The sequence below is a fragment of the Eumetopias jubatus genome, unplaced genomic scaffold (assembly GCF_037043125.1).
Source record: "Eumetopias jubatus isolate StellerSeaLion01/CBP00866 unplaced genomic scaffold, mEumJub1_p1.0 scaffold_7, whole genome shotgun sequence".
In the NCBI taxonomy this organism is placed as follows: domain Eukaryota; kingdom Metazoa; phylum Chordata; class Mammalia; order Carnivora; family Otariidae; genus Eumetopias; species Eumetopias jubatus.
The window spans coordinates 122,820,715-122,842,430 of record NW_028274813.1 but is presented as its reverse complement, the minus strand read 5'-3'; the positions used below and the strand labels follow the sequence as shown (position 1 = coordinate 122,842,430).

Genomic DNA, 21,716 nt, shown 5'->3' with positions numbered 1-21,716 from the left:
TCTGATACATATTTCACTCTCACCCTCTCTCCTCAGAACCTAAGAGGATGGAGCCAAATACCTGCAAGACCAGCGAATCGGAGGAAGACTACGTTGGGGAAGAGAAATCCGAGGAGGAATGTGTTCAAGGGGAAGCTACCATCCCTTCTGACTCTCCTCAGCAGGAACTCTCAAAGGCTGACTATAAGGAATTTGGGGATGGAGTTCCCTTATCTACTGTGGCCAAGAAAATTCCAAAGAAAATCATAGCCCCAACTGACTCAGGTGACTTAGAAGTTGGGAGGAGAAAGAGAAGGCGGAAACGCAGGTAACAGACAGGTGCCTGGGCCCCCTCACCTGCCTGGCTCCCGAAGAGAGTCACCCCTTGGCCTCCCTTCAGCAGTTCGGGGGGGGCTTCCCTTTAATCTGCAAAAGAGGACTACAGGGAATACAGGAACATCATTAACCTTTTGGTAGTACAAAAACACAAAATTCTGAACCATTTGAGCTGGCTTGGTTTGCATTTTCGGCACCTTTCTATCATCCTGGTCTTTAAGTGGCTTTCAGAGAAAATGAATTGCATTGTAGATGTGTCGGGTGCCTCGCAGCCCAGGGTCTGTCCTTTATCCCACTCTGCCTGATTTCCGCTATTCCTCCATTCCAGACCCCTGGCCATCAACCTGACCAACTGCAAGTATGAGAGCGGTAAGCACCCAGCTCACTCACACACCACTGCGCATAAGAGGGCACATGCAGGTTTTGCTCTGGGGATGGTCCCCCAGTCAGGCTCCCAGCCCCTGTACCTTGTTAGGCTGGCCTATAACTGAGCTACTAGCAGCTGAGATACCACTGTTCCACTTAGGCTTCGTGGTAGGGTGGAAATCCCCCAGCTAGCTAGCAAGAAAAAAAGTGACTGAAGGTCACCATTGCCCTGCCCTCCCCAGATTTTACCAGAACTGAGACGAGAACAGGTCAACACGGTTTTTTTTTTTTCCAAGGAAGCCCTTGAGGGGGCTTCAGGAATTAAAAGAAAAAACTGACCAGCTAGATCAGCTATCTTTTCATCTCCTCCTGTGCCCACTGCCATCACCACGGGGCCACCCAGTGTGGGAGGTGCCAGTGTGACCCCTCCAGAGGGTCAGCTCTGCAGGTCAGAAACCATCCCAATTGAGAGAGAGAGGACTGACAGGAGCAGAGAGAGCCAGGCTCTAGTTTTCTCTGTCACAGATTTTGGAAGGGCCCTGACAGCCTCATGACCTTGGAATTGTCACATGGTAATTAAGCTGCAGCACTGAGGTAAGAACCACCTCCGTCTTCAGCCCACTCTCTGGCCGAGTCTCTTCCTTACCTGACCCAGCTACAATCCCAAGGCTTGCTGCCAGTGTCTCGGCTGGCCCCGCTGATCTCCCTCTCTCCACAGTGCGTCGGGCAGCCCGAATGTGTGGCCTGAAGGAGGTGGGGGAGGACGAAGAATGGACTGTGTACTGGACAGACTGCTCTGTCTCACTGGAACGAGTCATGGACATGAAGAGGTTTCAGGTACAACCTCCGGACCCAAGGGCCTAAAGGGGCCATGGTCCCTGAATGAGTCCTCCTGTCCTTCTGCTTGGGCACCTGCGGCTGCCACCCTCTGTGGCTGTCCCCCTGGGCAGAGCAGGAAAGGCCACGGCCAGGGCTTCTGCTCCCCTGGAAAAATCCTCCTCTTGGGTTTCTGGAACTTCTCTTATAGGAAGGAAGCCTGAAGGCATCTGTGCCCAGCTGGCCCCCTTCGGGGCAGGTGAGCCCAGCTAAGGGGAAGGCTGGAAGGGAGCTTCGATGCCAAGAGCCGGGCCAGGAGAGTGATCCAGCTTCTAAGCAGCTTAGCCTAGCGGCCGCATCCGTTGAGAGTCAGTGTGGGGTTCAGCACAGCAGCAAGAAAGTCAGGAAGGATGGCTCCTCAAAAAGAATATAACCTCTTCATGGCATTTTTGTTATCCTCTAATTGCGTCTTTTTTTTTTTTTAAGATTTTATTTTTAAGTTAATCCCCATACCCAACATGGGGCTTGAAATCAGAACCCGGAGATCGAGAGTCACCCACTCCACCGAACGACTGAGCCAGACCTCTCACTGGGTCTTTGTGGTGGTTAGCAACACAAGAATGTAAAAAGATCTGCAGGCTTAGTTTGAGGGGAAGCCAGGAAGGGAGTTGAGGAGACTGTAACTTGTCCTACAACAAGTCACGGGAGAAGAGCCCGAGAGAGAGACAGAGAGTGAACTCGAAGTGCTCGAGAAGCCCCAAGGGAGGGACACGCAGGAAGCAGTGGGAAGATGAGCGAGACAATAATTAACAGCATTCCTTGACGATGTACTGAATGTCAGTCACTGTATTAAATGCTTTTACCACCCTTACCTCATTAAATCCTCAAAAACAACCCTGAGTGGCAGATACCCTTTTGTTAAGAGGACACCAAGGCTCGGAAACACGAATTTTCTGCAGCGAGCGAGTGGTAAAGCCAGTGAGACAGCCCAGAACCAATGCGAGATGCTGCCTCCTGGCATTGGGGTTCCAACGGGCACCCTGGCACCATCATATCCTTGGGGGGGGGGCGCTGTAGCAGGGCATTCCTGGGACTGCTTCTCAACTTCCTTTGCTCTTTTGGAAAATGGTTTCTCGTTTGCTTGTGCTCCCATGCACCAATTTTTCTTATAGGACGAGTCTCCGGTGGTCTGGGGGATGTTATCAGGTGGCTAGAAGGCCCAAAGTCCTGGCAAATCCTTCTTGCTGCCCCTCATTTCCTGACCTCAGGGTGGACGTGTGTTTTGGGAGAGGCCAAGGAGGCCAAGGTTCTCACTTGCCTTATGGAACCTTCCTTTTCTCCCTTAGGGTATTGGGTACAGTGTTTACCCCCATCGTGACTTTTTTTTTTTTTTTTAGGATTTTATTTATTTGAGAGAGAGAGAGAACACAAGCAGGGGGGAGGAGCAGAGGGAGAGGGAGAAGCGGACTTCCAGCTGAGCGGGGAGCCCAAGGCGGGGCTCGATCGCAGGACCCTGAGATCATGACCTGAGCTGAAGCCAGACGCTTAACCAACTGAGCCACCCAGGCACCCCCCCTTTTTTTGAGAGAGAGAGAGCACACGTGCATGTGTTTGTGGGGGGTAGGGCGTGAGGAACAGAGAGAGAGGGAAAGAGAAAGAATCCCAAGCAGGCTCCATGCTCAGCACAGAACCCAATGAGGGGCTCGATCTCAGGACACTGAGATCATGACCTGAGCTGAAATGCAGAGTCGGATGCCTGACCGACTGAGCCACCCAGGAACCCCATCCACTGTGACTTCTACCTCGACCTTTCCAGTCCTCCTGGTATGCCCAAGGCCCCAGGGACTGCCGCTTACTCTGCTGGTGGGGGTAGATAACCAACTGACTCTGTTTCAGAAAATCAACCACTTCCCTGGAATGACAGAAATCTGCCGCAAAGATCTGCTGGCTCGGAACCTCAACCGCATGCAGAAACTCTATCCTACCGAGTACAACATCTTCCCCCGCACCTGGTGCCTCCCTGCAGAGTGAGTGAGCCCTTGCTCCCCAGGCTCATATCCTTGGGGAAGAAAGGTTTCACCATCTCGTTCCCTCCGGACTCTGGCCTTGTGACCTAGAAAGTCTCAAGGGATGAGAGTTTCAGCTGGTCTAAGAAAAGGAGGTCCGAGACGGAGGCTCCAGAAGAGTGTGGACAGGACAGCAGAGCTCCACAGGGCCTGGCTCAGCTGTGATGCACCGAAGCCTTCTGACCAGCCTCTCTCTGCACGTAGCTTTGGGGACTTCCAGTCCTATGGTCGTCAGCGAAAAAGCCGCACTTACATCTGCAAGCCAGACAGTGGCTGCCAGGGACGGGGCATCTTCATCACCCGAAATCCCCGGGAGATCAAGCCAGGAGAGCATATGATCTGCCAGCAATACATCTCCAAGGTGAAGGGTGCCTCAGAACCACCAGGGCCCTCCCCGAGCCCTGGGGCGCCTCATCTCTCCCCGTGTCAGAGAGGAAGCCAGCCTACCCTTCGGCTCCTACCCTTCCTGCTGTTTCCCCTTAACTTGGAGGCAGTCCAGAGCCATGGTTCAGAGCCAGCCTGTCTGGGTCTGAATCTGAGTTTTCCCACTTCTTAGGTGTGTGATCTTGGGCAATTTCTTATTCTTTCTGTGCCTTAGTTTCTTCATTTGTTGAATGGGAATAATAGCAGTAACTACTTTATGCTTCATAAGGTTACTATGGAAATTAAATGAGTTATCATGATTTGAAACGCTTACAGCAGTGCATGGGATAGAATGAGCACTTCAGAGGTTTTCTTCCCTGGTGGGTTTGCATGCTTTCAGCCCTTCCTCATTGATGGCTTCAAGTTTGATATGCGAATCTATGTCCTGATCACATCCTGTGACCCTCTTCGGATTTTCATGTATGAGGAGGGCCTGGCCCGCTTTGCCACTGTGCCCTACGTGGAGCCCAGCCAGAGCAACCTGGTAAGGGGCCAGCTAGCAGTCCTGGGGGGCAGGGCGGCGACCTCTTCTTGTGAGCACAGAGGTTCTATGGAGAAACCAAGTAGAGAGGCTTATCATTGTCATCCGTGAACTGGGAATGAACCAGTGAGTACCCTGGCACCTGGCGGGGAGGAGAGCATTTGGTGGGTGGTGACTACTGCAAGGTCCTACCTGGAGGAGCCTGGCCTACATCCTTCCCCAGGGGCTTATGGGACAGTTCTTAGGTGAAGAGGGACAGGAGATGAGCCGTCCCGGGGAGGGATGGGTAATAAAAACGCAACGAAGGGCTGGAGAGGGGTGCTGCAGGGAAGCAGTCTGAGCCACAGGGCCACTCTCTTCCCAGGATGACGTCTGCATGCACCTGACCAACTATGCTATCAACAAACACAATGAGAATTTTGTCCGAGATGATGCTGTGGGCAGTAAGAGGTACTCCCTCTCTGATTGCTCCTTAGCCCTACAGTCTCAGCAGCCCATGAAACTGAGCTGGCTCTTGGGAGGCCAGTTGCTCAGGAAAACCATCTTTACAGACCCCTGTCTTGTGCCTGACCTCTAAGTGCAGCACCCCCCCTTCCACCGTAAGCAAGCCCCACTTCAAGCTCTCACGTAGGCGCCCGGAAGTAGGGTTAATGGTAGAGACCCTCCTGTCTGTGGCCCAGACCCACTGGTGTAGAAATGGGTCCTCCTCTGAGCACTGGGCCTCGCAGGAAGCTGTCAATGCTCAACACCTCGCTGCGAGAACATGGCTACGACCCCCGAGAGCTGTGGGGGGACATCGAGGACATCATCATCAAAACCATCATCTCAGCCCATTCTGTTCTTCGCCACAACTACCGAACCTGTTTTCCCCAATATCTGACTGGAAGTACATGTGCCTGTTTTGAGATCCTTGGTTTTGACATCTTGCTGGACCACAAGCTGAAGCCCTGGCTGCTGGAGGTGAGGAATGTCTTTTGGGCTTTGCCAAACCAAGGTCCAGAGGCCACCCTGAACGGGATGCCTGGGGTAGGAGTGCACTCAGTTGGTAGAACACAGAATGGGGGACGTGGTGGCACTGGGTGGGGATGAACCGGCAGAAGGTGTAAGATCATCTCTCTGCTTTCCACCTGCTGAGCCAAATCTTTGTGGTCTCTGGCCTCCACCATAGGAATCCAGGATTTAGATCCCAAGTGTTTCTCAGATAATCTTTGTCTTTAGGGACACACTGTCTATAGAATCAGGCTGTCTACTTTGCTCCCATCAGCCTGTGTGTTGGAGGGATCTCTGCGGCGGAGTCCTGTGGCCTTGGAAGTCAGAAACACCCAGCCCCCTTGGCCGAGGCCTCTGTGGGGGGATGTCTTGACTAGAGCCTCCAGTCAGGCCTGCAAGAGACCACACCTGCTTGGGTGTTCTAGGAATGGGGTGGATAATGACTCCTCCTGGCAGGTAAACCACTCTCCAAGTTTCACCACCGACTCCCGCCTTGATCGAGAAGTGAAGGATACACTTCTCTGCGATACCATGACCCTTGTCAACCTCCGTGGCTGTGACAAAAGGAAGGTGATGGAGGAAGACAAGCGGCGAGTCAAGGAGCGGCTTTTCCAGTGCCACCAGCAGCCACGAGAAGCCAGGTGCTCCAGGTGTCTGAGTGGTCTTGTTAGCACTGGCCTGGGTGTTAAGAGTGCTACTTTAGGTGGTGAAAGTGGTCTGGGGCTGATGAGCTATGAAGAATAACTTTTCTTCTGCACAGATAATATATGACCTATCATAGACAATATGTTCAAAATTCAAAAGATACTGTGAATAATCTCTTAACTCTTCTCCAGCTACCGTGTCCCCCCCTGGAGGAGCTAATCTATGTTCCTAGGGTCACATGTATACTTTCACAAACATTTACTGCATACGTACCTACATATATACATATATATTTATACAGATTGTTCTTCTCCCTTTACCCAGACAATAGTGTAACTTTCGCACTCTCTGTACCATGCTTAGCAGTGTCGTTTGGAGCTATTTCATATTAGCACATAAGGAGCTTTATGCCGTTTGACGAGCTGTTTGTTCTTGCTTTTGTTTTTTTGACAAAGCCCCTCTAGAAAGTTTATAATAATGAAACAGAAAACAGTTTAGTCATTCAACAATAAGGGATTGTTAAAATCAGTCTTTTTCACCCACTGTTGCTTTCATTGTAAGATGGGTTACAAACATGGTGATTTGTTGCTGATACTAAATTATTATGTTAATAATACGTACAAATGAGTTGGAGTAGATTTAGAATTATTCCCATAACAACATTGCTCTTCGCCACCTGCATTGCAATATGCAGGGCCAGTGTGTATTTGATTTGTCATGATTTCCTGAGGGCCTGGCACACAGTAGGCACTCAAGTGTGTGAATGGAGGGGAAGTATAACTGTAAATGTGCTGGGGATTCCCACAGTGGGACTGCACACGTGACTGTATGAATCATGTCCTTCAGCAGGGAAAAGGGCTGAAAATTACTGGACTTATCAAACAGACATACAGGGGCGCCCTGTATGCTTAATAAGTCCAATAGTTAAATAGGCTTCCTAGTATTTAAGCGATTCTATGAGTGTATGTGACTCTTGTTCTCGGGGTTGTGAGTTCCAGCTTCACGTTGGGTGTAGAGATTACTTCAAAATAAAATCTTTAAAAAAATAAAAAAACAGGGGCGCCTGGGTGGCTCAGTTGTTAGGCGTCTGCCTTCAGCTCGGGTCATGATCCCAGGGTCCTGGGATCGAGCCCCACATCGGGCTCCCTGCTCCGCGGGAAGCCTGCTTCTCCCTCTCCCACTCCCCCTGCTTGTGTTCCCTCTCTCGCTGTGTCTCTGTCAGATAAATAAATAAAATCTTAAAAAAATAAATAAGGTACAATCATAGAATCACTCGAATACTGGAAAGCCATTGTAAAATATTGTTGTATGATCCCATTTTTGTCCGAAACAAGAAAGGAAGGAAGGAATAGAGAAAGAGCAAAGTAGTTAGTAGCAAAGCTGGGATTCAGACTTGGGGGTCCTGCCCCTGAGTCCATGCTCATAACCAATATACTAATTGCACAGTAAGATTATGGGAGGTTTGATCTTCTTTTTGCGCTTCTGCTTTTTCTGTAATTAACATAGATTACTCTATAATCAGAAACCTAAAAGATTGTGATAACTTAGAGTACTAGCTTATGAGGGGACCCCTTTGCACTTAAGATGAAAACCCGATTTCTGGAAGTCAAGCCTCTGTTTCCATGGCTGCACACAGGTGGGATTGGCCCAATGGCCTTGGCAGCTTTCCCTACATGGGAAAGGCCATGAAGCTAGCAGGAGATCCTCAAAGCCTCGGCCAGCCTTCCTTTCCTCACTGAACGTTCTCACAATCCTCCTGACTCACTCTGAGCTTGGTTTCCATAGGCGAGAACACATTGAGTCGTCCCACGCAGCAATACTGGACCAGGAGCGCTATGAGGATTCCCACCTCGGGGGGTACCGGCGGATCTACCCTGGGCCTGACACGGAGAAGTACACACCTTTCTTCAAGCACAATGGCTCCCTTTTCCAGGAGACTGCTGCTTCCAAGGCCAGAGAAGAGTGTGCCAGGTACTCTGCCTTTCATTCTCCTCTGTCCACTTGGGTGGGGCATATCCTGAGGTTGACTTGCTCCCCGGCAGGGTAGAGAGGAAGCCAGACACTTGAGCAAAGAGGAATGGAGTCATACATCCTATCAGACTCTTAGTGACTCCATTTCCACTTAGGAGGTTTCCCGTCTTCCCCCTCATTCTTCTCCCTTCAGTCTCCTCAACAGATCATAATTCCCCACTCTCCCATCCCCGCTTTCCCTCACCCTGCTTCTCCCCAACACAATTTCTCCAGCATCTGAAGCTGCTGTGTCTTATCAGGCAGCAACTGGAAGAGATCCGCCTTAAGCAGGAACAGCAGGAGACCTCAGGCAGTAAGAGGCGAAAGGAAAACAGGGACCAGAACCAGGGCGAATCAGCAGGGGAGAAGAGCCGATCCAGGGCCCGGCTCCAGGGACTTTCCACCCACTTGGCTTACCGGAACCGGATCCGGGAGAAAGAGGTGTCAGGGGTTTGGTAGCTCTTGCCTTTCTGCAGGAAATGGGTTGGGACTCCTAGAGAAGGGAATCTTTGCTGTCCTCTCCTCCTCTTGTGAAAGAGAGGAGTTCCTAATGAATACACTGGATCTGGCCTGGTGGACCAGGAGGTGAGAGAGAGAACGATGGCAGAGAACCTTCCGCTAGGGCCAGGGAAGAGATGCGAGGGTGGGTAGAGTGGGCAGGAGTCCCGCAGCCATCCCTGTTGATGGTGTGGGCCTCACCCTTGGAGATCTTGCATTCATCTCTCATGTATCTCATAGCTGCTACCGGTACACCTGGGTACCAGGCATCCTCAGGAAATCGTGGAAGAAGAGGAGCTGGAGCGAGTGAAGGCCCTGCTACAAAGGGAGAATCTCATCCGAAGCCTCGGTATTGTAGAGCAGCTCACGCGCATGCTGCACCCCAGCCACCGGGGCCAGAAAAAACTTCATGAGTATCGGGTGAGGGTCCCTCCGCAGCATCTCACAGAGCAAAGGAGGAAGGGCTGCAGCAGCACATGGTGGTGGTCACAGCACAGGCCGCTAATGTGATGGTATCTGGCACGGAGCCTGGGAAAGCAGAGTATGCTGGGTGTTGGGAGAGGGTCTCTGGGTTCCTTTTGCACTTGTTCCCAAGCTCCCTTGTTTGTAGTAATGACATCTGGCAAAATGCAGCTCCCAACCTTCTCCTAAGAGACCTGTTCTCTATATCCCAGTCTTGCAATAACCCCAAACCCATGATTGACAAAGAACAAGGCCACCACCCTCGGTGGCTTCTGTGTAATCTCTTCCTAGCACTGCCAGTACCATGGCTCTAATGGGTGATAAGTAAACAGACTGGGGCCAACAGAACAGCTGCTGCATTCACTATTCCCTGGGCTAGTAGCAAGCCTATTGGGTCCTCAGTTTTTGCTGAGCTCCAAAGGAGTCAACGGGTTAAATAGTGGCCACAGCCTAGATGCTTCAGTTACCTGTTTTCTCACACCGTTCCATCCAGCCTCACAAGAAATGTGGTAAGGGGCTGCTCTTCTCCTCCAGCCTAGATTTCACCAGGACGGGCTGGGCCGTCAAGAACTGCAATCTGTGAGTCTGGTCCCACTGGTCCTCATGAGAGGGGCCGCCAAAGAGCAGGGCCGCCCTCATTTCCTGCATCCAGTCCGGGCCCACGAATTGATCCCCAGGATCTTAGGGCCACTACCAGCCACGAACGCAGCAATTCCACATCATTCCTGGTGCCACCTACAGCCCAAGAACTTCAACTGGATAGGAGATCCAGCAGCCATCGGCCCCTGTTCACCGTCAATGAAGACATCTGGAAGGCGCTATTTTTCCAGTGCCAGAGTCAGGCTCACTAGCCGTAAGTATGCGAAATTAGCTTTGGTCACTCTGACTTGTGTAAATTCCCACTAGCAAACATTACAGCTGGGATGTTCCCAAAATAGAACATGGCACTTCCACCAGTGTGGAAATGGGATAGGTAGTGGACCCTGGTAGAAATGGCAGAAGTACAGTCCCAGCACTCAACAAACATAACAGGGAAACAGACACGTAAACACGCAATTACAATACAGTGTGGTAAAGATGCTGGAGGCGAGCGTGGGATCCCATTCCTCTGTGTTGGTAATTGGGCAACAGTTGCTAAAGAGGTGAGCGAATCTCCTGTGAATACCAACTCAGGGGACCCATGTTTCCACTGCAGAAGGCCAAGCCAGCAGAAGGCTAGAAGCCATAAACAGAGCCCTGGCAGGATCAGTGCCATCCTCTTTAACCCCAAAGCAGGGCTATCTTCTGCAACCAGAAAGAGTGCCAAGTGGCTCATGGACTGAATGCGCCTTGCCCTCCGCGGCAGACTCTGAACACAGAGCACCCAAGGCCCGGGATCTCACTCTCTGCCCTGCCTCTGCACCCCTGATGCTGCGCACCACCGCCCTCCTTGACATCAGCCACCATAGGTAAATGCAGGATGGAAGCCCAGCACTCAACCTCTCCTGGAGAGCCCCCTCTCAGGTTTCCAAAGGAGCAGAGGGCCTTCAATCTTTGCTAAATGAAAGACTGTCACCAAGCTTCAGTTTGAAAAGCCCTGGCCAGGAACCCTGTTTGCACAGGGCAAAACACAAAAGACACCAAGAATTCCTCAATACCCTAAGATTATTTTCAGATCCGTAAAGACTAAAAGATGAAGAGGAGCCAGGGTCGGCCATGTACTCATCCCCGCCCTTCAGACCTTATCCTGGATTTACTGCTAGGTGATGGGTCTGAACCCCGGGTGCAGCCCGGGGCTAGAGGTCATCCTGGCGACAAAGAGCCCCTTTCCCAGAGGAGCCGAGTGCCCAAGGCACGGGGCTGTCGTCATCAGAGGACCGCCGAGGGGACGCCCTTTCCGCCGCCGTGGCGGGAGACAGGCCGGCCTGGGCAGCCGTTGGGGCGGAGGGGCGGCTCTTGGCAAATGAATCCGTCTTTTTATTAAAGTTTATGGCGTTTTGCAGGAGCGTCCTCTACCTCATTCCGGCCCTTGCCTTTCAGGGTCAATACTCTCCACACCCGCTGCCGGGAAGGGTGCGCCGCACACGGGTTCAAGCCCAGATATCCCGCCCCCGGCCGGAAGCGGGAAAGACCCGCGGCCATCCCTGCTTCCGGCCCGCCTGTCCACTTCCGCCCCCGCCCCCAGACTTCCGGTACTGCGTGTTTCGGGCTGCCGAAGGCTGTTGTGAACATGGCGGTTACTCTGAGCTTCTTGCTGGGCGTGCGTGTACGTGCTGCTGTTGCTCGCTGTGGGTTCGCGACCCGGGGGGTGGCAGACCCCGGCTCTCTCGGCCGCGAGCCGGACCCCGATTCCGACTGGGAGCCGGAGGAGCGGGAGCTGCAGGAGGTGGAGAGGTACCGGCTCCTTCCCGGGCCCCTCAGCCTGAAGTAGGGCTTCGCGCCCCTGCGCTCCAGGCCGCGCCCCCTTGGAGCCGGGCGTCGTGCCGCCGTATCCGCCTTAGCCCTTGTTTCTTATCCGTTGTCAGGGGCGCAGGGGCAGGCGTGCGGCTCCTTTGGGACCACAGCTTTCTTCACTAGTGACGTATTTCATCACCCGTTTAGAAAGTTCGGCATGCTTACGGGCTGTGTTAGGTGTTAGATTTCTGGGGAGGTGTATGGAGCGGGTCTGAGCCAACACACATGGCCTGGTTGCCCTTGCAAACAGAAGAGGGCTGGGCTCTTTGTGATTTAGCCCGAGGCTGTTCAGCCACCCAGTCTGCTCCCACGCATGGCTTCTCTCCCCCAGCACCCTGAAACGACAGAAAAAAGCCGCCCGGTTCCAGAAAATTCGGAGGCAAATGGAAGCGCCGGGTGCCCCGCCCAGGACCCTGACGTGGAAAGCCGTGGAACAGATCCGGTAAGACTCGCTGTAGTTGGGATCTGCTGTGATGAGAAGTGAGGGATACGGGGGGGCCTAGAACGTTATTTTTATATTTTACTTTTTTATCATTTAAAATTTCTAAATGACAGGTGGAATAGCATAACGAATTTCCGTAAGCTTGTCATCTAAATTTAATAGTTCTTAACATCAGGACACAGTTGGTTCGTTTTTGCTGAAATTTTAAAAGAGTAAGCTGCAAGACATCCCATCATTTAACCTCAACCGTAGATCGTGACGTTCTTAAGCGAAGGTCAGGGATGGGGGCTTCCATGGTTATGTTATGTACGTTTTTCTGAAGAGAAAATCCCTATCTTAAAAATCATAAGAGATCTTTTTTTTTTTTTAAGTCTTAATGTTTGTTGTTTTGAAGGGACAATACATTACATATGGTTCAAAATTAGAAAATCAGAACAGTGTAATGTGGTATACACATTGCAAAGTTTTAATCCCAGCCAGTCTCCCATGGAACTCTTTTTGTGCCTTTTTCCAAGTCTCTTTATGCAAATAGGAGTATGAATATAGGTTTTTATTTTCATTTCCTTAATCACAAACGGAATACTGTAAATACTGTTCTACACTTTTCCTTTTTCACATATTTCTTTTTCTTTACATTTTTTTTTAAAGATTTTCTTTTCAAATTATCTGTACACCCAACACAGGGCTCGAACTCACAACCTGGAGAACAAGGGTCTTGTGTACTGATTGAGCCAGGCCGGAGCCCCTTTTCACCTATTTCATAGATCTTTCCACTTCAGAACAGAAAGCTCTTTTTTTGGAGAAATCATAGTAAATCATAACTTTTTTTTTTTTTTTTTTTTAAGTAATATCTATGCCCAGTGTGGGGCTCAAACTCGTGACCCTGAGACTAAGAGTTGCATGTTTTACTGACTAAGCCAGCCAGGGGCCCCAGTAATTCATAATTTAGTTAACCAGTCTCTCATGATGTGTATTTGGGTTGTTTGCATTCACTTGCTGTCACAAATAGTGCTCTCCTGAATATACACATGATTCCACGTATCTACCCTGTGTATTTGTTGTGTACCTACTTTAGAAGTAGAGTTGCTGGGTGCAAGGGCAGATGGATTTGCATTTTGATGAATATTGCTAAGCAGGCTTCCATAAGTTATGTGTCCTTTTCCATTCCCATTAGAATGACTCTGAAGTTGACACTTAGAAGGAAGGGGATTCTGTAGAGCAAGGAGATTTTGTGAGCCTGTAGCACCTGTTTCATGTCAGCCTCCTTTCCCCTCTTGAACAACGGCTTTTCCAAATCTTCCTGTCACCTCCCTTTCTGTGGTTAATAGATACCCTTTTACTTCAAAGAAAAAACTGACCATTAGTTAAGAGCCCTTTAAAGCTTCTTGGTCTTCCTCTTTATTTCCCGTTCTCAGTGTTTACAAACCAGGGGAAGTGGTAGCCCTTTACTTGTCTAGGACCGATCCTCTGCACTAGGCCATAGTTGTACCTAACTCCTCAGAGACCTACATCTGTCACCTCAGGTTCTCCTTCGTCCTTTTGTTCGCAGGTAGCTCTTCCTGGCTGCCTGTCCTGGTTTGTTTGGTCACAACAGTGAAACCGTTGTCCACAAATCTTTCAGTGACTTCCTCAGTGCTAGGCACTCCTGACACTCTAGTCTCCAGCCTTTCTGTCTTTCTTTTTCTTTTTTTTAAGATTTCATTTTATTTATTTGACAGAGAGACACAGCAAGAGAGGGAACACAAGCAGGGGGAGTGGGAGAGGGAGAAGCAGGCTTCCCGTGGAGCAGGGAGCACAATGCGGGGCTCGATCCCAGGACCCTGGCATCATGACCTGAGCCGAAGGCAGACGCTTAACGACTGAGCCACCCAGGCGCCCCTAGTCACTAGCCTTTCTAATGTTTTGGCAGCATTTGATCTTGTAGTGTGTTTTCTTGAAATTAATTCTCTTCTCCTTTGATCCAAGGTACTACTCACTTCTATTTCTTTTTTTTTTTTTTTAAGATTTTATTTATTTATTCATGAGAGAGGGAGAGAGAAGGAGAGAGAGAGAGAGAGAGAAGCAGGCTCCCAAGGAGCAGGGAGCCCGATGCGGGACTCGATCCCAGGACCCTGGGATCATGACCTGAGCCGAAGGCAGTTGCTTAACCATCTTGAGCCACCCAGGCGCCCACTCACTTTTAGTTCTAGAGCTGCTTTTCTCACTTTCCTTCCTGGGCTCCTGTCGTTCCTCCTGTATCTTAAATACTGCTGTTTTTTAGAATTGTGTCCTTGGTCATTCTCTCTCCACCTGTTTCATTCATGTGGCTTCAACCACCCCTGCTCTTCATTTATGACTTCCAAATCTGTCATCTCCAGGCCGTGCTTTTCTTCTGACCTGTATATATTCAACCACGCACTAGACCATCTCTGTTTGGATGTCACACATGTTTTTCAAACCCAACATAATAAAATAGCAAACTCCATGTAACAAAAGAAAATTGATCATTATTCCCTGTTGACTTCGTTTTGCTCCTTTTTTCGCTCTATCCCTGAATGGTCCCGCCAATCACTCAGGCTGAAAGCCTGAATCTGCGCTGACTTCTACCCCCAATATTTAGTCCTTACCAAGCTCTACCATATGGCCTTCCTATAACAGTTCTCAGCTCTCTTCCTTTTCCTGCTTTCTTTGCAGCTGCCGCAGTTCAGACTGCCTGCATTACCGGGACAGCCTCTTGCCTGATTTTTCCATCTCTAGTCCTGCCACTGAAAACTGCCCCCGGATTGAGCTTCAAAATGAAAAGCTGCTTGTGGCATTCCACTGCTTAAAGTCCTTCCTGTACCTGCATATGGTTTGCCATAGCTTGTGTGTCCTGAATTGCAATTCTTCTATTTTTGAATACACCCACTTAAAAATCCTTCCTTGGGGGCGCCTGGGTGGCTCAGTTGGTTAAGCGACTGCCTTCGGCTCAGGTCATGATCCTGGAGTCCCGGGATCGAGTCCCACATCGGGCTCCCTGCTCGGCGGGGAGTCTGCTTCTCCCTCTGACCCTCTTCCCTCTCGTGCTTTCTATCTCTCTCATGTTCTCTCTCTCTCTGAAATAAATAAAATTAAAAAAAAAAGTAGCAATATCTCATTTGAAATTAGTGCATCTGGCTGAGAAAAAAAAAGGGTCAGTGTATAGTAAGAGTTATATAAATGTTCATATCCTTTACTACCATGAATTCACAACTCAAACTGTATCTTAAAGAAATAGCTCAATAGAAAAAAAAAATCCTTCCTTGGTTCACTGTTGCTTTGGGATAAACTCCAGACTTGTAAGCATGACATGATCGTCTTCCTGTCCTCACTGTTGGACAAGTTGAGCTATTGCCAGCAATGGTAATGTACTGCTCTGCATTTTATATGCTGCCCTGGCTATCATCAGTACCTTTGATCTCTTCTTTCTCTCCTCCCCAGCTTAGTACTCTTCGTCTTGGTACTCTTCGTCCTTTCACACCAGCTGTAGGTGGGCTTCTGAAGCAAATCCCGAGCCACGCCTCAGGTGTTGGGATATCTTATCCCTGGGTCTCTCCTGGGTGCTCTGACAGCATCCTCTCCTAGGACTTACCACACTGGTGTTATATATGTTAATATTCTGTCTCCACCACCAGATTTTATGTTCTTTGAAAGGAGGGACAGTCTTCATGCATCTCCAGGATCTACCAGGGGCCTGGGGGCCTGGTGCACAGTGGGAGGAGTTTAGTTGACAGAAATAAAGTGACTTAGGAGTGGTTGGGTGTTGCTGTCAGCTCACAGGAATGGAATACAGCCATTTAGTGGCAAAGGTAGAGGCTATGTATGTTTGCAGTTCTTCCGAGCCCTCTTCTTTTCACATAAATATCACTAGATTATCCCTTAGCCACTTTGATAGCAGACTGCTTCACACCTTGAAAACCTAATCCTTTTTCCCATAGGTATTTACATAAAGAATTTGCAGAGTCCTGGTCAGTTCCTAGATTAGCTGAAGGCTTTGGTGTCAGCACTGATGTGATCCGAAGGGTTTTAAAAAGCAAGTTTGTACCCACATTGGAGCAGAAGCTGAAGCAGGATCAAAAAGTCCTTAAGAAAGCTGGGCTTGCCTACCCACTCCAGCAGCTCCCCAGCTTTGGGGATACCTTGAAGTCGCTATCTGCAAGCCACTCTGGATCAGGCTCTTTGTTGCTGCAAAGGGGTGAATCCTCATTCAAAGGCTGGGGTCACAGCACAGCTTTGCACGTGATAGAATCAAACACTCATGGTACAAATACACCAAGGAGACAGAAGGGAGGGAATAAAGGAATCCGGGTCCCGGAGGAGGAGCGCTCCGTGCCTGTTGCAGCGGCCGTAGGTCATCAGCGAGAGCTGCAGAAATACTCCACCAGTGACGGTGCGGGCAAGAGAGGAACTGATGGTTATGGATTGCCAAGTGACAAGCTGGAAGATGTGAAGGCACAGGAGCCAGGTGATCAGAACTTCAGCAGCAAAGTAGTCCAGAGGGGGCGAGAGTTCTTCGATAGCAATGGGAACTTCCTGTACAGAATTTGAGCTGGAGCATGGCTTATGTGGATGCCAAGTGAAACACAGCTGGGAGAGTATATTTGGAGCTGCCTGGACTTCTGTCTATGGATTATCCACCTTGGGACAGGAGGAAATAATGAGCCTGGAATGTGGGAGGAAAGAGCTGCTCATTTGAATCTGACAAAATGCAGTGAACTTCACAGGGCAAATGTGTATGGCAGGGCAGGGTTAATGACTGGCTCGGTAGATTTCTAGCTTCCTGGAGCACTGCTCCTGGTCTGACCCACCTGGATCTTTAGTACTCACCCTTCTTGCCTGGGCTCTCTATGTTGAAACTAGCCCATGTTGCATGTATTGTTAGGACTTTCTGTGATACTTGCAATATATGTTTGGGAAAAAATGAAAAGTTTGCCTTCTGACCTCACTTACTTCTTGATTAATGAACATTAATAATTCTGGAACTGCTTAGTCAATTGATTGTTTTCATTATGTGCAAAAATAAAATGTAGCAGTTTGTGTTGATTGGTGCTCTCTGGGGTGGGAGGGTTTACCTGTGAACCTGGGGAGTGAGGGAGGGAAAGAGGCAAAGGGTGGGTCCCTTGTCCTTGAACGTTAAACACTGGGAGAGAGATGGAGCCTGAGGTGTTCCCAACAAAGGGCCCTATGCAGTTCACCCTGCTTAGTAATAGATTTTGACAGCTAAAAATTGGGCCTTCCCTAATCACCTGGTCTAAAGTAGGTCTTCTTTCCTTCAGTTGCTGGGGCTTTGAAAGAGATTGGAGTATGGGGGATTGACCCCTCCCCCACAAAAAAAGCAGGCAAAGGCTTTAGGGCCCTCAGCATAATCTCTAAGCTACTTTCAAAAGCTTGAATAGCATCTAATTTTACAGTTGTCATCAGATTTTTCCAAGGGAGCTGTGATGTGGGCGAGAACGGGTATTAATTTACCGATTCTTTGAGAGACTTCATTATAACCAGAAAGTGATGATCAATAGACAAAATAGAATGAGACACATGCAAGCAACACAAGAGTCTTGAGGACAGTTTTCAGTCATACCTCATTTTAACAAGTCACTGGCAAAATACTGGTTATTCAGAATTTGAATATATGCAGGATATTTAATGAAAATAGTTGATTTTCCAAACCATCATCGAGTCTGTTCATGAATCTCATTGCTATTTCAAATGTCGTTAATAGCGATTACAATCTCATTGATTACTGTTAACTTGGGCATTTGTTCAATACGAATGGCAAGGCCCTGTCACATGCCAAAGTAAGAGAATCCAGGTGCTGGTAATACAGCAGTGGGCAGATAAGGCCCTGTTCTCCCTGCTCTGTCACTATCGTGACACTATCAATTTTTTTATGATTTAAAAAACAAGGTAATTTGCCCTTAGAACGTTTTGGTCATTTTAAGAGGTGGAAGATGCTGTTTGACTAATTTTTAACCCCTGCAAGTCATTTGACTTTCCCCCGTGGGTTATGGAAAATTAGAAGCTATCATTAAAAAGCTTTGATGTTTTCCATTTACCTCATCCTCTACCATCCTATTGCATACTAAGCTTAAATCTTTTTTCCAGTCTTGCAAATCCCAATCTAAGGTTTTGCACCTACTGGTTCTTTGTCTCCAGATTTTCACGTGGCTGGTTCCATGTCATTCAAGCCTCAGATCAAATGTTACTTTCTTAAGCTTTCCCTCATCACCCAGTCTAAAGCAACACCCTTCACATTCTGTCACCACACCGTGTTTAATATTCCCTGGCATTTGAAATAGATTACTGCTGTATTGTTTGTCATCATGCACCTTGCCCATGGGGGCAGGAGACCTGTGTTCATTGCTGTAGTTTCAGCTCCTAACATCGATTTCAGTATTGGCTGAGTAAAGAAATGGTTGGAGAAGCTCACCATGAATCAGCCAGGCCGGTATGGCAGAAAACCCTGCCTTTTACCTTTGCCAGCCTACCCATCCAGACCTCAGCCAACAAGACCTAAGCTTCCTCTGGGTTGACCTGTTCCTGCTTTATTCCTTTTTAAAGATTTTTATTTATTTGAGTGAGAGTGCTTCCGTGAGTTGGGGGAGGGGCAGAGGGAAGAATCTTAAAGCAGACTCCCTGCTGAGCACAGCCCCCCCCTCCCCCCCCCCCGCCCCATCTCTGGGTTCTGTCTCACAACTCATGAGATCATGACCTGATCTGAAACTAAGAGTCGGAGGCTTAACCCACTGAGCCACCCAGGCGCCTCTGCTCCTGCTTTATTCCATCAGCCTGTCTCAGATCCTAACTCACCAGCACTGCAGTGTTTTGGGAAACTGCATCCCCTTACCCCAGCCCAAGCTGGAAAGGCGGCTGAGGGATTCACCCAGTCTGTGTTCCAATGGGCTGAGGTCATAGGACTCTATGGTGCCCTACCCCCAGGCAGTCCTGTTTCATGACGTGATGAAAGACATTGACATCACAATGCGTGAGTTGGAGCTGCACTTTGGGGCATAGTGCAGGGTCTGGTGGAGGAAGCAACAGTTGGCGGGGCCCTGCCTAAATTGGAGATAAAGTGGCTGTGGGTGGAATGGACACCTCCTGGCGACCTTGGCGTCAAAGCCCCAGAGGCTAGCAAACTACAAACAGAAGATACTGAAGTCCCTGTGCCTTGGAGGGTCTATGTGTCACCAATCCGCTCAGGCAGTTATCACCTCTCTGCAGAGATTTGATCTGATGGCGAGGTGGTAGAAAAAGCTCAGTATAAAACACTAGATAAGCTCTTGAAGCCCAAAAGTTTCTTGTTTGTTTCTTGCTTAATCTTGTATTATAGGATTTTCCAAACACAGGAAAGTGGGGATAATATTGTAATGCAATGAACCCTGTGTACACATTGCTCCGCTTTAACATTTAACAAATGGCCAATCTTTTTTCATTATCTCCCATACTTGCCCCACAGCTCCCCCTGGCTTATTTTAAAGTGAATCCTATGGGATGCCTGGATGGCTTAGTCAGGTAAGCGCCTGTCTTTGACTCAGGTTATGATCCTGGGGTCCTGGGGCATCGGGCTCCTTGCTCAGTGGGGAGCCTGCTTCTCCCTCTGCCTGCCGCTCCCCCTGCTTGTGCGCTTGCTCTCCCCGCCCCCCCACCGCAAATAAGTAAATAAAATCTCTAAAAAAAAAAGGAAGCGAAACCTGTATACTTCATATTATTTCATCTGTAAATAATTATTTCATCTGTATACTATGTATCTGAAAGAGATAAGGACTCCCTTTTTTTTAAGTTTATTAATTTTTTTAGTAATCTCTACACACAATGTGGGGATCGAACTGAGGACCCTGAGAGGAAGAGTCACATGCTCTTCTGTCTGAGCCAGCCGGGCACCCCAAACTTTTTTTAAGATTTTATTTTTTTAGAGCAGGGGTGAGGAGCAGAGGGGGGACAAGCACACTCCATGCTGAGCAGAGCCTGACGTGGGGCTCAATCCCACGACCCCGGGACCACGACCTGAGCCAAAATCAAGAGTTAGATGATTGGGGCACCTGGGTGGCTCAATCGTTAAGCGTCTGCCTTCAGCTCGGGTCACGATCTCAGGGTCCTGGGATCGAGCCCCGCATTGGGCTCCCTGCTCCGCGGGAAGCCTGCTTCTCCCTCTCCCACTCCCCCTGCTTGTATTCCCTCTCTTGCTGTCTCTCTCTCTCTGTCAAATAAATAAAATATTAAAAAAAAAAAAAGATGGGGCGCCTGGGTGGCTCAGTTGGTTGAGCGGCTGCCTTCGGCTCAGGTCATGATCCCAGGGTCCTGGGATCGAGCCCTGCATCGGGCTCCCTGCTCAGCGGAAAGCCTGCTTCTCACTCTCCCACTCCCCCTGCTTGTGTTCCTGCTCTCGCTCTCTCTCTGTCAAATAAATAAATAAAATCTTTAAAAAAAAAGAAAAAAGATGATCAACTGACTGAGCCACCCCAGTGCCCTCTTAACTCCTTTTTAACATAGACACATAAGCCATTACTGTACCTTAAAAGTTTTAGTAATTAGTATCAGCTAATATCCTGATCATATTCTCTTACTATTTCATAAATTACTTTTATGCTTCATTTCTTGGAATTAGGATCCAAACAAGGTCCACACATTGCAACATTGCATGATGTAGCTATGTCCCAGAAGTGTCTTATATTCTAAAGTGGTTTCCCTTTTCACCTTATTCCCCTATTTTACAGGTTATTTGACCCATATATTTCCTATATTTTTGAAAAACTTTTGTTTATTGAGAGAGGGCACGAGCGCCGGTGCAGGGGCAGAGGGAGAGGGAGAATCTTAAGCAGACTCCACGCCCAGCATGGAACCGGATGTGACCACCCTGTGATCATAACCTGAGCTGAAATGAAGAGTCTGTTGGGAACCAACTGAGCCACCCAGTCGCCCCTATTTCCTGTATTTTGGATATAGTAGGTTTCATTCCTATGATGTTTGTTTATTGTCATGTTCCTACTACCCCCCGTATTTCCTATCAACTGGTATTTGCATCTTGAGACTTGATATGGTTCAATTTTTGCAATGTGTGAAGCTTTGTACTTCCTATGCATCTCACAAGGAGGTGACCGTGTGATGTTACGATGGATTAATGAGTTCAGGTATTGTCAGCGGATCTATCCCTTATAATGGCTTTAAAAACCAAAACAAAACAAAACAACAAGGCGAATTTAGATCATTACCATCACCCCTGAAAATTCCCTAGTTTCTCTTCCCAGTCAATTCTTACCCCAAAGTCAATCACTTTCTGAAATTTTTTTTCACCATTGATTAGTTTTTCCAGTTCTAGAACCGTGTATAAATGGCATCATATAGATGCCACTCTGCATCTGGGTTCTTTCATTTATTTAGTTGTTTTTTTTTTTTTGAAGATTTTATTTATTTATTTGACAGAGAGAGAGCGAGAGCAGGAACACAAGCAAGTGGAGTGGGAGAGGGAGAAGCAGGTTTCCCGCCGAGCAGGGAGCCGCATTCGGGGCTCGATCCCAGCACCATGGGATCATGGCCTGAGCCGAAGGCAGACGCTTAACGACTGAGCCACTCAGGCGCCCCTATTCAGTTATTTTTATTTTATGAATATGCCACAGTTTATTTGTCCATTTCCCCACGAAGGATATTGAGTCAAAACTCCTGAATCCAAAGGTCACAGCTGGCGGGACTTAGCTTCCACTGGATCCTAACGTGTTCCCCTTCTTCCTCCCCCCGTGTCCCATCTCTCCGCGTCTTGCCTCCTGCAGCTGGGAAGCCA

General features: G+C 48.9%; 2 protein-coding genes across 3 annotated transcripts; both read left to right on the top strand.

Moving 5' to 3' along the window:
• The first annotated feature begins 45 nt into the window (after positions 1 to 45).
• TTLL13 (tubulin tyrosine ligase like 13) lies at positions 46 to 10,529 on the top strand. 2 transcript variants are annotated; one of them, XM_088025171.1, is made up of 14 exons: positions 46 to 307; positions 644 to 684; positions 1,400 to 1,518; positions 3,394 to 3,524; positions 3,768 to 3,924; positions 4,327 to 4,470; positions 4,832 to 4,917; positions 5,196 to 5,427; positions 5,914 to 6,098; positions 7,888 to 8,073; positions 8,373 to 8,553; positions 8,851 to 9,030; positions 9,814 to 9,925; positions 10,268 to 10,529. In XM_088025171.1, exons 1-14 carry the CDS (start codon positions 48 to 50, stop codon positions 10,522 to 10,524), a joined length of 2,271 nt encoding a protein of 756 aa, XP_087881297.1. In that variant the 5' UTR covers positions 46 to 47; the 3' UTR covers positions 10,525 to 10,529. The 2 variants fall into 2 exon arrangements, with proteins under 2 accessions (XP_087881297.1, XP_087881296.1); XM_088025170.1 differs by having other exon boundaries at positions 5,914 to 6,107; positions 9,607 to 9,925.
• Positions 10,530 to 11,262: 733 nt separating this feature from the next.
• On the top strand, positions 11,263 to 16,981 carry NGRN (neugrin, neurite outgrowth associated). Its single transcript, XM_028122199.2, has 3 exons — positions 11,263 to 11,445; positions 11,837 to 11,947; positions 15,883 to 16,981. Exons 1-3 carry the CDS (start codon positions 11,282 to 11,284, stop codon positions 16,490 to 16,492), a joined length of 885 nt encoding a protein of 294 aa, XP_027978000.2. The 5' UTR covers positions 11,263 to 11,281; the 3' UTR covers positions 16,493 to 16,981.
• The last annotated feature ends 4,735 nt before the right edge of the window (positions 16,982 to 21,716 follow it).

Excerpts from the sequence above, each read along its gene's own strand:
- TTLL13 (XM_088025170.1), top strand. The coding sequence starts at position 48 with ATGGAGCCAAATACCTGCAAGACCAGCGAATCGGAGGAAGACTACGTT. Across the intron at positions 3,925-4,326 it reads GCCAGCAATACATCTCCAAG|CCCTTCCTCATTGATGGCTT; the intron begins GTGAAGGGTGCC and ends GCATGCTTTCAG. Across the intron at positions 9,031-9,606 it reads AAAAACTTCATGAGTATCGG|CCTAGATTTCACCAGGACGG; the intron begins GTGAGGGTCCCT and ends CTTCTCCTCCAG.
- NGRN (XM_028122199.2), top strand. The coding sequence starts at position 11,282 with ATGGCGGTTACTCTGAGCTTCTTGCTGGGCGTGCGTGTACGTGCTGCT. Across the intron at positions 11,446-11,836 it reads GAGCTGCAGGAGGTGGAGAG|CACCCTGAAACGACAGAAAA; the intron begins GTACCGGCTCCT and ends TCTCTCCCCCAG. Across the intron at positions 11,948-15,882 it reads AAAGCCGTGGAACAGATCCG|GTATTTACATAAAGAATTTG; the intron begins GTAAGACTCGCT and ends TTTTTCCCATAG.